The sequence below is a fragment of the Cucurbita maxima genome, unplaced genomic scaffold (genome assembly GCF_002738345.1).
Source record: "Cucurbita maxima cultivar Rimu unplaced genomic scaffold, Cmax_1.0 Cma_Scf00120, whole genome shotgun sequence".
In the NCBI taxonomy this organism is placed as follows: Eukaryota; Viridiplantae; Streptophyta; class Magnoliopsida; order Cucurbitales; family Cucurbitaceae; genus Cucurbita; species Cucurbita maxima.
In genome coordinates, this window is record NW_019272136.1 from 118,469 (window position 1) to 129,799 (window position 11,331).

Below are 11,331 nucleotides of genomic sequence, written 5' to 3' on the forward strand. Positions count from 1 at the left end.
ATCAGCGAACGAGCCAAAGGAACTGCCAGATCATGAAGAGGAGAACAGAGATTCAGAGCAACAACCAAAAACTGCCGTGGATAAAGATGTAGAGATGCTTACTCAACAGAGAGACTCACTTGACGTGAATCTGAATCGGGTCGAATAGGAGGAGTGAGTTTATGACACACGATTGAGATAATCACTCTTGATAAAGCTGAAATGTAGGAGGCAAAAGTGGAAGTGGAAAATGTGGTTGTGGACCTGCGAAGGGAATTGAGTAAACTGAAAGAAGCTATGACGTGTTTGACTGAGTCGAGCGTGGTTGAGAACGGGAGAAATGAGGAGTTGTTGTCTGAAATAGGTTGTTTTCAAGAAGCTCCAAATTAAGTTTCGTCAAAAAAGGACAAGCCCTCACCCATGTAAATTAAATATTAAATCGGCTAAAAGAGCCATTCTCACCCATGTAAATGAATGGATAAGCCCTCATAGGCAAAAATTTATAACTCACTTAAAGATTAAGATCGAGTCGCATATGATCATCATGTGAAATATTAAGTTTCTCAATTAACGGATTTATAAAGAGAGAGATTAAATATTTCTTGGTCCAGTCTTATACAAATTCATTGTATAGGATACCCCACTTACATGTCTCCACATAAACGATTTGGATCAAATCATTTGTAACGATTACAAAGTGGGTTGTATCAATAGTGTTACCCGGATAAAGCACCCAACCTTATCCATATACTATAGACGCTTTAGGTTATTACTTGAACAAGATTCTCTTTTATGTCAACCACATACTGTTCAAGATTACATTAATAACCTTGAATTTTCATACCATGCATAACAATTAAATTAGAAATAAAATAATAAAAATTATTGTTAAAAACTAAATAATTAATTACGAGGTTTTAAGGCATAAATTCCAATAGTCTTTGACTGAGTCAAGCGTGGCTAAAATCGGGAGAAATTAGGATTTGCGGTCTCAAATGGGCTGTTTTTTAGAAGCTCCAAATTAAGTTTCGTCATAAAAGGACAAGCTTAGTTTGCTGCTAGAGGAGAAGGAGAGGAAATTGAAGAAACCACGACTGAGCTCAAGAAAATGAGAACCGCGCAAGTGGAGTAGTTGAAGAGAGCACTTAAAAGTTTATGGGAGAGTTTTGTTGAATAAACTTTAAAATGCTAAATGCCAATTTTAGTTAATTTGTGAGTAGAGTTTAATTTGGAAAGTTAGCCGGGAAAGAAAATACCAAGAGCCTTTGTAGGATTTGTAGGAATAATGGCGGAGATACTCTCATACCTATTATTAGAGTTAGAACCTTTCTATTGTAAAGTTAGAGAGTAAAGAAATAGAGCAAAGGAAAAAGAATAGAGCAAAGAAAAAGGAAATTACAGACAAGTAATAGAATTTTTTTTTTTTTTTTTTTTTTAAATTCAGTGTTATTTGTCTCTTTTGTCTCTCCACTCTCTATATCTCTTTCACAAATACGCGAGTAGTATTCTTTCACAAATTGGTATAAGAGCGTTCTATCATTAGTGTGTGAGATTTATTTCACAAATTAATGAGATTTATTTAACAAAATGATCCTTAGGTGTCACTTTGTTTTGTTTTCTATAATCCATACAAACCCTTCATCCTTTTACTATTCTAGGGAGGATCAATACATTGTTCTCATTTTCCATTACTGTTATCCCTCCTTTCTTCGGATCACATTGAATAGGGCTAACCCAACTATTTTTTGCAATTGAATATATTATTCCAACATCTAGCCATTTGATAATCTTCTTTCTAACAACCTCGTTCATTATGAGATTTAATCGTCTTTATTGCTCAATGAATTTAAATTGTCCTTCAATTTTATCTTGTGCATGCATGGTGAAGGACTAATCCCTTTTATATCAGCCATTGACCAACCTATCACCCCCTTGTGCTTCTTCAATGGTTCTAGGAGCATATCCTCTTGAAGATAGTGTTGTTGAGATTATGATGGTAATATCTCCTTGTCATCTAAATATGTATATTTAAGGTTAGGAGGTAGTTGTTTCAAGTCCAGCTATGCTACCGTGGTTCCTCAATAGATGGCTTCATTGGTGAACCTTTTCTTCCATCAAATTCTAGTGATTCAAAAGTTCTACTGAATTTACCTAAAGTTATTAACTATTTTGTTTTGTCATTACAGCAGTGGTCTTCTTCCTACTCAGTTTCCCCACCATCTCATTCCTCAACTGCTGGTTGTTCTGCCAATTCATATATTGTTGAGCATTCTTCTGCCATTGCTGGATATTTCATGTTGTCGTTGATATTAAATTCAACTTTTTGGTCACCCATTCTTAACGTTATGGTTTCCTTGTAAACATCTACTAGATGTGTTCTTCCGGTCTTTAAAAATGGCCTCCCCGAAATAATTGGTATATCATGATTGGCTTCATAGTCCAAAATAATAAAATATGCAAGAAATAAGAATTTATTCACTTGAAATAAGAATTTATTCACTTGAAATAAAATATCTTTGATCTTTCCTTAGGAGTAAGTGATGGACCTATCAGCTAGTTTTAAGGTGACAGTAGTCGGTCTAGCTTCTCCAATCTGTAACTTCTTGTAGATGGATAGAGACATTAAGTTGATGCTTGCCCTCAAGTCACATAATGCTTTACCTAGCTCCTTTTCTCCAATTGATACGGGAATAATGAACGAACCTTGTTCTTTATCTTTTAGTGGGATTTTGTTTTTCAAAATTGCACTGCACTCTTCATTTAGTGACACCACCTTGAATTTTTCAAATTTTCTTCTATTAGTGAGTACATCCTTAAAAAATTTCACATAATTTGGCATTTTCAAGTCTCCACTAGAGATATGTTTATATGAATTTCCTTCCGAATGTCCATAAACTTCTCAAAATGGGCTTCCTCTTTCTTTCTTTTGATTCTTTGTGGAAAAGGAAGTGTTGGTGTGTATGTTCTACTCTCTTGTCCACGGTTAGTTGTTGTTTGCATTTTAGGAGACTCCTCAGTTTCTGCATAATCCTTGTTGTGTTCTTTCTGTATAGCAGCTTCCTCATTTCTCTGTTGTGTATCAATAGCTTCTTGAGAGTACCTATCACCGTGTTCTACAATTTTTTCTCCCTTGCTGGGTATTTCTTTCCCACTTCTCAACTCTATTGCTTGACATTGCTTTTTGCCTTCTCTTTTTGGTGTTTCGGTGTCTGCTGGCAACTTCCCAAGAGGCTTATTATGTAACTCAGTTGCTAATGACCTACTTGAACTTCCAAATTTTGCAATGAGGCTTGCTGACTTTGTATTACGACATCATTTTTGGGCATATATTCCTTTGTTAGGCTCTCAAGAGATGTCCCCGGTGCGTATTGAGCTTGGCTAGTTCCTTTCTCTTGACACTTGTTGAGAACCATATGCCAATTGATTTTGCAATCCAAAACCTGGAGGATAGATTGCTTTAGGTGGCATTTGTTAGTTGTATGAACCTTGTCCCTTCCATGAGAAGTTTGGATGATTTCTCCACCCTAGATTATAAGTGTTTGATAAAGGATTATTTTTCGGGTTGCCTTGACTAGCTTCATTCCCCACATAAAAAATTGTGGCCGGATTACTTGGATATTGATCAAAAGTGTGTTTCTCCATAATATACACAAGATTTGACATATATCTGGTTCATTACAGCAGCTGTATGGACGGGTGCTTTGTTCATGCAGTCTTGTCCCAACGCTAGATTTTGTAACATATTAGTTTCCGGAGCTAATTGAGAATCGATAGAGGACAAAGATCATCTTCAAGTATCCTCGGGTCTTCTTTCCTGGATTGCTTCTCACATCGGCCCATTGACAATTGTTAGATGCTATTCTTTCTAGGATCTCATATGCTTCATTGTATGTCTTTGACAAAATAGCTCCATTGGCGGGAGCATCCACTACTTGTTTAGTAGCAATATTCAATCCATTGTAAAAAGTCTCCATATGTGTACAATTAGATAGTCCATGGTGAGGACACTTTCTAAGCATCTCCTTAAATTTTTTCCAAACTTCACTTAATGTCTCATCTTCAAACTTTTGAAAAGCAACAATCTCATTCCTGAACCGTCGTTTCTAGTGGGTGGAAAATACATTATCAAAAAAATTTCTGCTAGACTATTCCAAGAACCAATTGTTCTCGGTGCTAAGATATTCAACCATGATTTAGCATCATCCCTCAAAGAATAAGGAAATAAGCTTAATTGAATCACATCTCTATCCTCTCCTTGGAATCGAAATGAGTCACTAACTCCCAAAAATGACTTTAGATGTGGGTAGGGATCTTCCGACGGTAGTCCATGAAATTGCCCAATAGTTTGCAACATTTGAAACATCACGTGCTTTAGCTCAAAAGTGATTGCTTGCATTTCGAGTCTAATAATGCATGGATTTCCACAGTTGGGTGTGCATATGCTCGGATTGCTCTTTCTTTGTCATTTGCTAAATGAATGACATTAGTAGTAATTCTCTCTTGATTAGCCATCATCGCTCGATTTTCAAACTCCCGATCCAGTTGGGCTCCAAGTTCTATTTGTTGTATGTTTTGTTCTATCATTTTCTTTTTCTCCCTCAACCTTCATCCAAAGGTTCTCTCTATTTCGAGATCCAAAATAAATTTCAATCCCGTAGGTGAATTCATGCACTGAATTTTGCAATAGTAAGTTCAGCAACGGAAAATTCTGTAGCAGTAAATAGAATTCTTACACAATGAATTCAACAATAGAAAATTCAGCTTACTTGGCTCTTTTTGGTTCCAACTCACGAAAATCTATAACAAGTAAAAAAAAACTAATTTAGGTTGTCCGACAACGGCGCTGAAAACTTGATCGTTTGTGGATGTATATAATAAAATGATATAAAATTCACAAGAATAAGTGTAAGCATACACTATGAGAGTAATAAATTATCGATTTCACAGAGAACCTTTTTTTTTTTATGTTAATTTTATCGCTAGAAATTAAATGAATTTTTGGGTAACATTCAAATGGGTGTTAGTGATTTTGACTAATTAAACAAAATTAAAGCATAGTGTCACTACTTTTGAAAAACTAAAAATGATGAGAAAATCAACTATAATAAGGAAGGTTATGCTAAAAGAGATTAAATAGATAAGTTGTTGAGTTTTGGGTAGAATTTAGTTCCTTTTAGTAGATTCCCAAGCACACTTCCAAGAGTCATGTCGGGTGATTATTTCCACAATCGTTTTTTAATTTCTATTAACAAGACTCTAGGATAAGAATTATTTCTAACCCTTTTATTGCCTTCAGGTCTCCTTGCAATGGAACTAAGTATTAAAAAGAATTTTATTCCTCCCTCTCTTCTCGCAAATAAGAGTACAACTATGTATGTGAAGTAGTTAATTAAACACACATGTAAATCATTAACAACAATTGTTTAATAAACTAAAATCATATCGAGAACATGTCATTCCCCAATTGTTTCTAGATTTGCCACTGTTCAGCATAAATGTATGAAATTTTACCACATAACTCAATTAAATGTACAATTAAGATCGATTTATGCAAAATCATATTTTTTTTGTTGGACTGCAATAACCCATTTCATGCTTGCTAATTAGAATAAATAGGGTAATTAATGAGAAAATGGTGAGTAAGAGTGCAATATTAACTAAAAAAAAACTTGATATAACTCTACTTTTAGAGAGTTATCATTTACTTATATGAGGAGGACGGGAATTTGTGATTTACGCTCTAGGTATTTGATGGATATTATTGCCTCGTTGAGCATGTATGATTACTTGAATTTCTTGGTGCAAATTAACTCTCGATATGTGAATGTGTGTATTTCCCCTGTAGAGCCTAAAAGTAGATAAGAATTAAGCCCACCGTGCTAGAGTCAGTTAAGTAGGCAACGCCATAAGGAAAGATGCCTCCAGTAGATCGAGCGCTACAGGATCGTGAGCAACGATCAACGGACCAGACCCTAGTGCTCTTAAAGCAAAAGGAAAAAAGGGCTCAAGAAGTGCAGCCAGAGGAACTTTGGAGATGAGAGTCCATGCCTAGGCTATCAAGACACCCAAGGGACCTAGAGAACCACTACCATATTTTTTTGAAAGACTAGGTAGCATCCAACCTCAGTTGTTACTAAGGTGCCCATAGAGATTTCTTCGCCCTTTTCCACTTTGGTGCCAGTATCATCGAACTAGGCCCTGGCCAGGGATGTGTGACTTATAGACCAGTGGACTACCTCAGCAGATCCGTCTTGAGAGGGAGTTGCTTTCCCCATTCTCGGGTGACTAGGTGGTCCTGTGGGATAGGGTAAGCTAGCTAACCTCCCATGGAAGAATAGAGCAGGCTAGCATATACCACGACGTTCCGCCAGAGAAAGAATTATTTTTCATTCTCGAGATAGCGCCTCGACTAGGACACCGACACTCACAACATTGGCTAAAACCGTTACCCATGTCTAGAAGAAGCAAGGATTATCTCTAGAGTTGTAAGAACAAGTCTGTAATGACCCACTGGAAAAGTTTGTTATAAAAACCTACTAAGTAGGTTGCTTGGGTACGTTACAAAAGTTTGGTGAGGGGTGTGCAGGTGCTTTACAGCCATAAAGGATGTTGGGCATTCTAGGGGTTGTCATTTTTCTTTCTCCTCTTCATCATGGGTCATGATCCCTCTTCCCCTAGTTGTATTCGGTCACATACAATGCATACATGAGAAACTTTTACTATGAATTTTAAACGGCACGAAATTTCAGCAATTTTTCTGTTGATTTCTATTTCTACTTATTTTGCGTTGCATGGTCAATTTTCGACCCTCGATTATCTAGTTGTAACAATTTTTATTTTTCTCTTGGTCTTGTCTTTCATACCCAGTCTCCCAAATTTGCATTTTGAACTGAAAATTTTATTTTATATAATGTGAGTATATAATATGTGTAAATTTTATAACAACTTTGCATTAGTTCACGTCTCAATCTATAATTTGAATAACGACGAAATCAGATCATGACACAAGGGTAGCCTAACCAATAAAGTCAATAAAATTATATTCAAGTATTTCATTTCCTTGGTCCCTTTCGTGCTATTTCGGGTCGTCCTTCAATATTGTTTTTAGCCTACAAAAACAAAAATACTTTATGTAGGTAGCCTTAATGGGAACTAGTAGTTTGAAAGAAACTATTGTAATCTTCATTTGCTTCATTTAAATAGGAGGAAGAGCGGTTGCTACATGCATGTGTTACATTAGTTTCATTCACAATAGAAGTGAGAGTATGTTGATGAACTTCTAAATTCTTTATTATCCGAGTGGTCAAGTGTTCTATAAATAAAAATGCAAGGAAAGATGGCTAAACCGAAGTTACGTTGATCCAAGAGCAGCAAAGCAAACAAAAGGGTGAAAGTTTCAACCAATTAAATTATAAGCGTTTGCCGATCTCTACAAGCAATTCGCTCCCTTAGAGAGCTTTCCACGCCCACACGTCCTAAAAACTAAATTTGCAACTGAATTATAAATAGATAAATAAAAGAAAAAGAAAGAAGGGTGCAACAACTTTCACTAAAATTAGCATTGTGATCTGAATCGCTATTTTTTAACCGAGAAGGATAAAAAATAGGAATACCATAAAAACCTATTGTATAAATACTTCAAAAATTATACGCACAGAAATCGTATCTTCTCTACATCCCACTGTTATTCCTGGCAGAGAAGGGTTGTTTTGTGTTCAATACTCCTTTTGTTGGCCCTCGGTAATTTTTGTGGGTAATTTTTCTAGCCATTTTCTCTTAGGTTATTTATAAGATTGATTAGTAGTGTTGTTCAAGGTAATTTTCCCTTTAAGAATTTTGTATTCATTTAAGTGGCTTCACTAGCTATTAAGAAGACATTATAATTAAAGTTTTGTTTCACCTGTTAATTCTATTTTAGAGTTGGGGTTCAGCCAAGGATCCATCCAAGATGACCAAGGTTCTCGTTGTTTTAATGGGATTTTTTCTCATGTTTTTGTCGGAGACATTGGGAACAGGAGAACACCCCAAATACAAAGATCCAACAAAACCATTAAATGTCCGAATCAAGGATCTACTTGGTCGGATGACTTTGGAGGAAAAAATAGGTCAAATGGTGCAAATTGAAAGGGTTAATGCTTCGGCTGATGTCATGAAAAACTATTTCATTGGTAAATATCTTACTCCTAATCTAATGCTCTCCTCACTCTCTTAAAATACAAATACTGAATAATATAATATTAAATGTAGGGAGTGTATTGAGTGGTGGAGGTAGTGGCCCATCAAAGAATGCCTCAGCTAAGGATTGGGTGGACATGGTGAATGAAATCCAAAAAGGAGCTTTGTCGACTAGGCTAGGAATTCCAATGATATATGGAATTGATGCTGTTCATGGCCACAACAATGTCTATAATGCAACCATCTTCCCTCACAACGTTGGGCTTGGAGCTACTAGGTTACATAAATACTCCCTCTCTATTTTTTATTTTTTATTTATATTCAACACTAATCATATAGCTTATTCATTCATGTAAAAATGATTTTCCTTTGATTAAACAAACAGAGACCCTCAACTCGTGAAGAATATTGGGAGTGCTACTGCCCTTGAAATTAGAGCAACTGGCATTCCGTATGCTTTTGCGCCTTGTGTAGCGGTAATTATCTTTGTTATTCAAATGGATAAAGATCATCTTAACATTTCTGTTACTATTTTTGTTTATCATGTCATGTGATTTATTTTGGAGGTTTTTCCATTTTAATTAGGTTTGTAAAGATCCGCGATGGGGTCGATGTTATGAAAGCTACAGCGAGGACCCCAAGATTGTTCAAGAAATGACTGAGATCATACTAGGTTTACAAGGAGAGATTCCACCTGATTCTCCCAAGGGTGTTCCTTATGTCGGTGGGAAGTGAGTCTTCAAATATTAATCAATTTCGTCTTCAAATATTAACCAGTATAGGTGTTGAAAATAACCACTATTTTCATTTATTTATGCATAGAGATAAAGTGGCAGGGTGTGCAAAACATTTCGTTGGTGATGGTGGAACAACTAAGGGTATCAACGAGAACGACACAGTGATAGACAGACACAGCTTACTTAGCATTCACATGCGAGGTTACTATCCCTCGATCATTAAGGGAATTGCAACCGTTATGGCTTCTTATTCAAGCTGGAATGGAGAGAAAATGCATGCCCACAAAGAACTCCTTACTGACTTTCTCAAGAACACTCTTAATTTTAGGGTAATATGGCTTCTTGATTCTACTTTGTGATTGTCACTTTGTTGCAAACATTTGATGATTTGATAAAAAGTGAGCTTAATATTGCTTCGGTCTTTATAGGGCTTTGTCATCTCAGATTGGCAGGGTATTGATAGGATTACATCTCCACCACATGCTAATTATACATATTCCATCATAGCAAGCGTTACGGCTGGTGTTGACATGGTTAGTATTATGCTCAACACTTTAAAATGTATTTCAACAATTAATTATATGCTCATTTACAGACCTTTCAATACAGATAATGCTACCGTACAACTACATAGAGTTCATCGAAGACCTTACCTACTTGGTAAAAACTAATATAATTCCTATGAGTCGAATTGACGATGCAGTGAAGAGAATTTTGAGAGTCAAATTTGTTATGGGTTTATTTGAGAACCCATTAGCTGACTACAGCTTGGTTAATGAGATTGGTAAAAAGGTAAGTATATGGAATATCTTTAATATTATAAAATAAAATATAGAAATTATGTTTTTAACTTATGTTTTTCTCACAATAGGAACATAGAGAACTAGCTAGAGAAGCCGTAAGAAAATCACTAGTGTTATTAAAGAATGGAAAATCGACTTCAACACCATTGCTTCCTCTTCCAAAGAATGCGCAAAAAATACTTGTTGCTGGCAGCCATGCAAACAACCTCGGGTATCAATGTGGTGGTTGGACTATCGAATGGCAAGGAGCTAGTGGCAACAACCTTACAAGTGGTATGAAAATGTTACAATGTAAATTGTAAAGTTTTTCCTTATAAATTATTGGGACATTGTGATCTAACCTATGATATTTATATCATCTCCTTTTGTTAGGTACAACTGTACTTGATGCTATAAAAGAAACGGTTGATCCAAAAACAGAAGTTACCTTTGAGGAAGAACCAAATAAGGCGAGTCTCCAATCACATGAGTTTTCTTATGGCATTGTTGTAGTGGGAGAATATCCATATGCAGAAACTAATGGTGATAGCTTGAATTTGACAATTCCCGACCCTGGTCCAAGCACCATCACGGATGTTTGTGGCGCTATGAAATGTGTAGTTATAATATTCTCAGGACGGCCTGTAGTAATCGAACCTTATATTTCTTCAATGGATGCACTTGTTGCTGCTTGGCTTCCAGGAACAGAAGGAAAAGGCATTACTGATGTATTGTTTGGTGATTACGATTTTATTGGGAAACTTCCCCAAACTTGGTTCAAGACTGTTGATCAATTGCCAATGAACTTTGGAGATCCTAACTATGATCCTCTTTTCTCCTTGGGATATGGTCTTACTACAGAGCCCATCAAAGCTAAATGAGTGACTGCCTCAACTATTTTACATGTACACGGCCTCCAATATTGTATACTATATACCCCTACCCAATAATATATATTGTAAGCCGTTGTTATCTCTCTCTTACTTTCTTATATAATGTCTCCTTCAAAAATCTCTTTATCTAAAATCTCTCTCTACCTTCGTTTTCTAAAATCTTCTTTTAAAAATCGAGACTAGAGGCTCCATACGTCGCTTGGCCGTAGGCAACGCAAGAACAAATTGACCAAGTGTGATTGTGTCAAGTGGTACATGCCTCCAATCCTGTATACTCATATAAGTACACATATACTCATAAGTAAACGGCCTCCAATACGGTATACTCATAAGTAGACGGCAAAAAAAACTTCAAAAAAAACTTCCATAAAATTTCATGTGATTTAAACCATTCTGTCGGTTGGTTATAAAAGTTTTTTTGGTTAAGAAATAGCATACTTATTTTATTTTTGTTCTTATTTCTCCATGAAAAGAGTCTGGAGATATTAGAAGTAGTGGAACTAGTTTTTAGGGGTGAAACAGTGGAAGGAGTGGGAGTGGTGGAGTGCTTGCTTATTTGTAGCTGAAATGTGTAAAAAGGAGTGGAGTGGAAGTGGTGGAGTGCTTGCTTATTTGTAGCTTAAATGTGTAAAAAGGAGTGGAGTGGGAGTGGTGGATTGCTTGCTTATTTGTAGGTGAAATGTGTAAATTTTTATTATACAAGGAAACTGGTGTCTCAACACACCACAAAAAGAAAAAAAATAAATTTGCGTCTTATAATTGTTA

The 11,331-nt window shown here is 35.9% G+C and overlaps 1 protein-coding gene and 1 non-coding gene across 2 annotated transcripts; both read left to right on the plus strand.

Moving 5' to 3' along the window:
• The first annotated feature begins 3,969 nt into the window (after nucleotides 1-3,969).
• LOC111473448 lies at nucleotides 3,970-4,075 on the plus strand. Its single transcript, XR_002715702.1, has one exon. It is a non-coding gene; the product is annotated as a Plant small nucleolar RNA R71 (small nucleolar RNA).
• Nucleotides 4,076-7,911: 3,836 nt separating this feature from the next.
• LOC111473438 (beta-glucosidase BoGH3B-like) lies at nucleotides 7,912-10,598 on the plus strand. Its single transcript, XM_023118932.1, has 9 exons — nucleotides 7,912-8,147; nucleotides 8,227-8,431; nucleotides 8,540-8,630; nucleotides 8,740-8,885; nucleotides 8,977-9,220; nucleotides 9,320-9,424; nucleotides 9,501-9,683; nucleotides 9,763-9,967; nucleotides 10,067-10,598. Exons 1-9 carry the CDS (start codon nucleotides 7,928-7,930, stop codon nucleotides 10,552-10,554), a joined length of 1,887 nt encoding a protein of 628 aa, XP_022974700.1. The 5' UTR covers nucleotides 7,912-7,927; the 3' UTR covers nucleotides 10,555-10,598.
• Nucleotides 10,599-11,331: the final 733 nt, after the last annotated feature.

Excerpts from the sequence above, each read along its gene's own strand:
- LOC111473438 (XM_023118932.1), top strand. The coding sequence starts at position 7,928 with ATGACCAAGGTTCTCGTTGTTTTAATGGGATTTTTTCTCATGTTTTTG. Across the intron at positions 8,432-8,539 it reads GTTGGGCTTGGAGCTACTAG|AGACCCTCAACTCGTGAAGA; the intron begins GTTACATAAATA and ends TTAAACAAACAG. Across the intron at positions 9,221-9,319 it reads AGAACACTCTTAATTTTAGG|GGCTTTGTCATCTCAGATTG; the intron begins GTAATATGGCTT and ends CGGTCTTTATAG.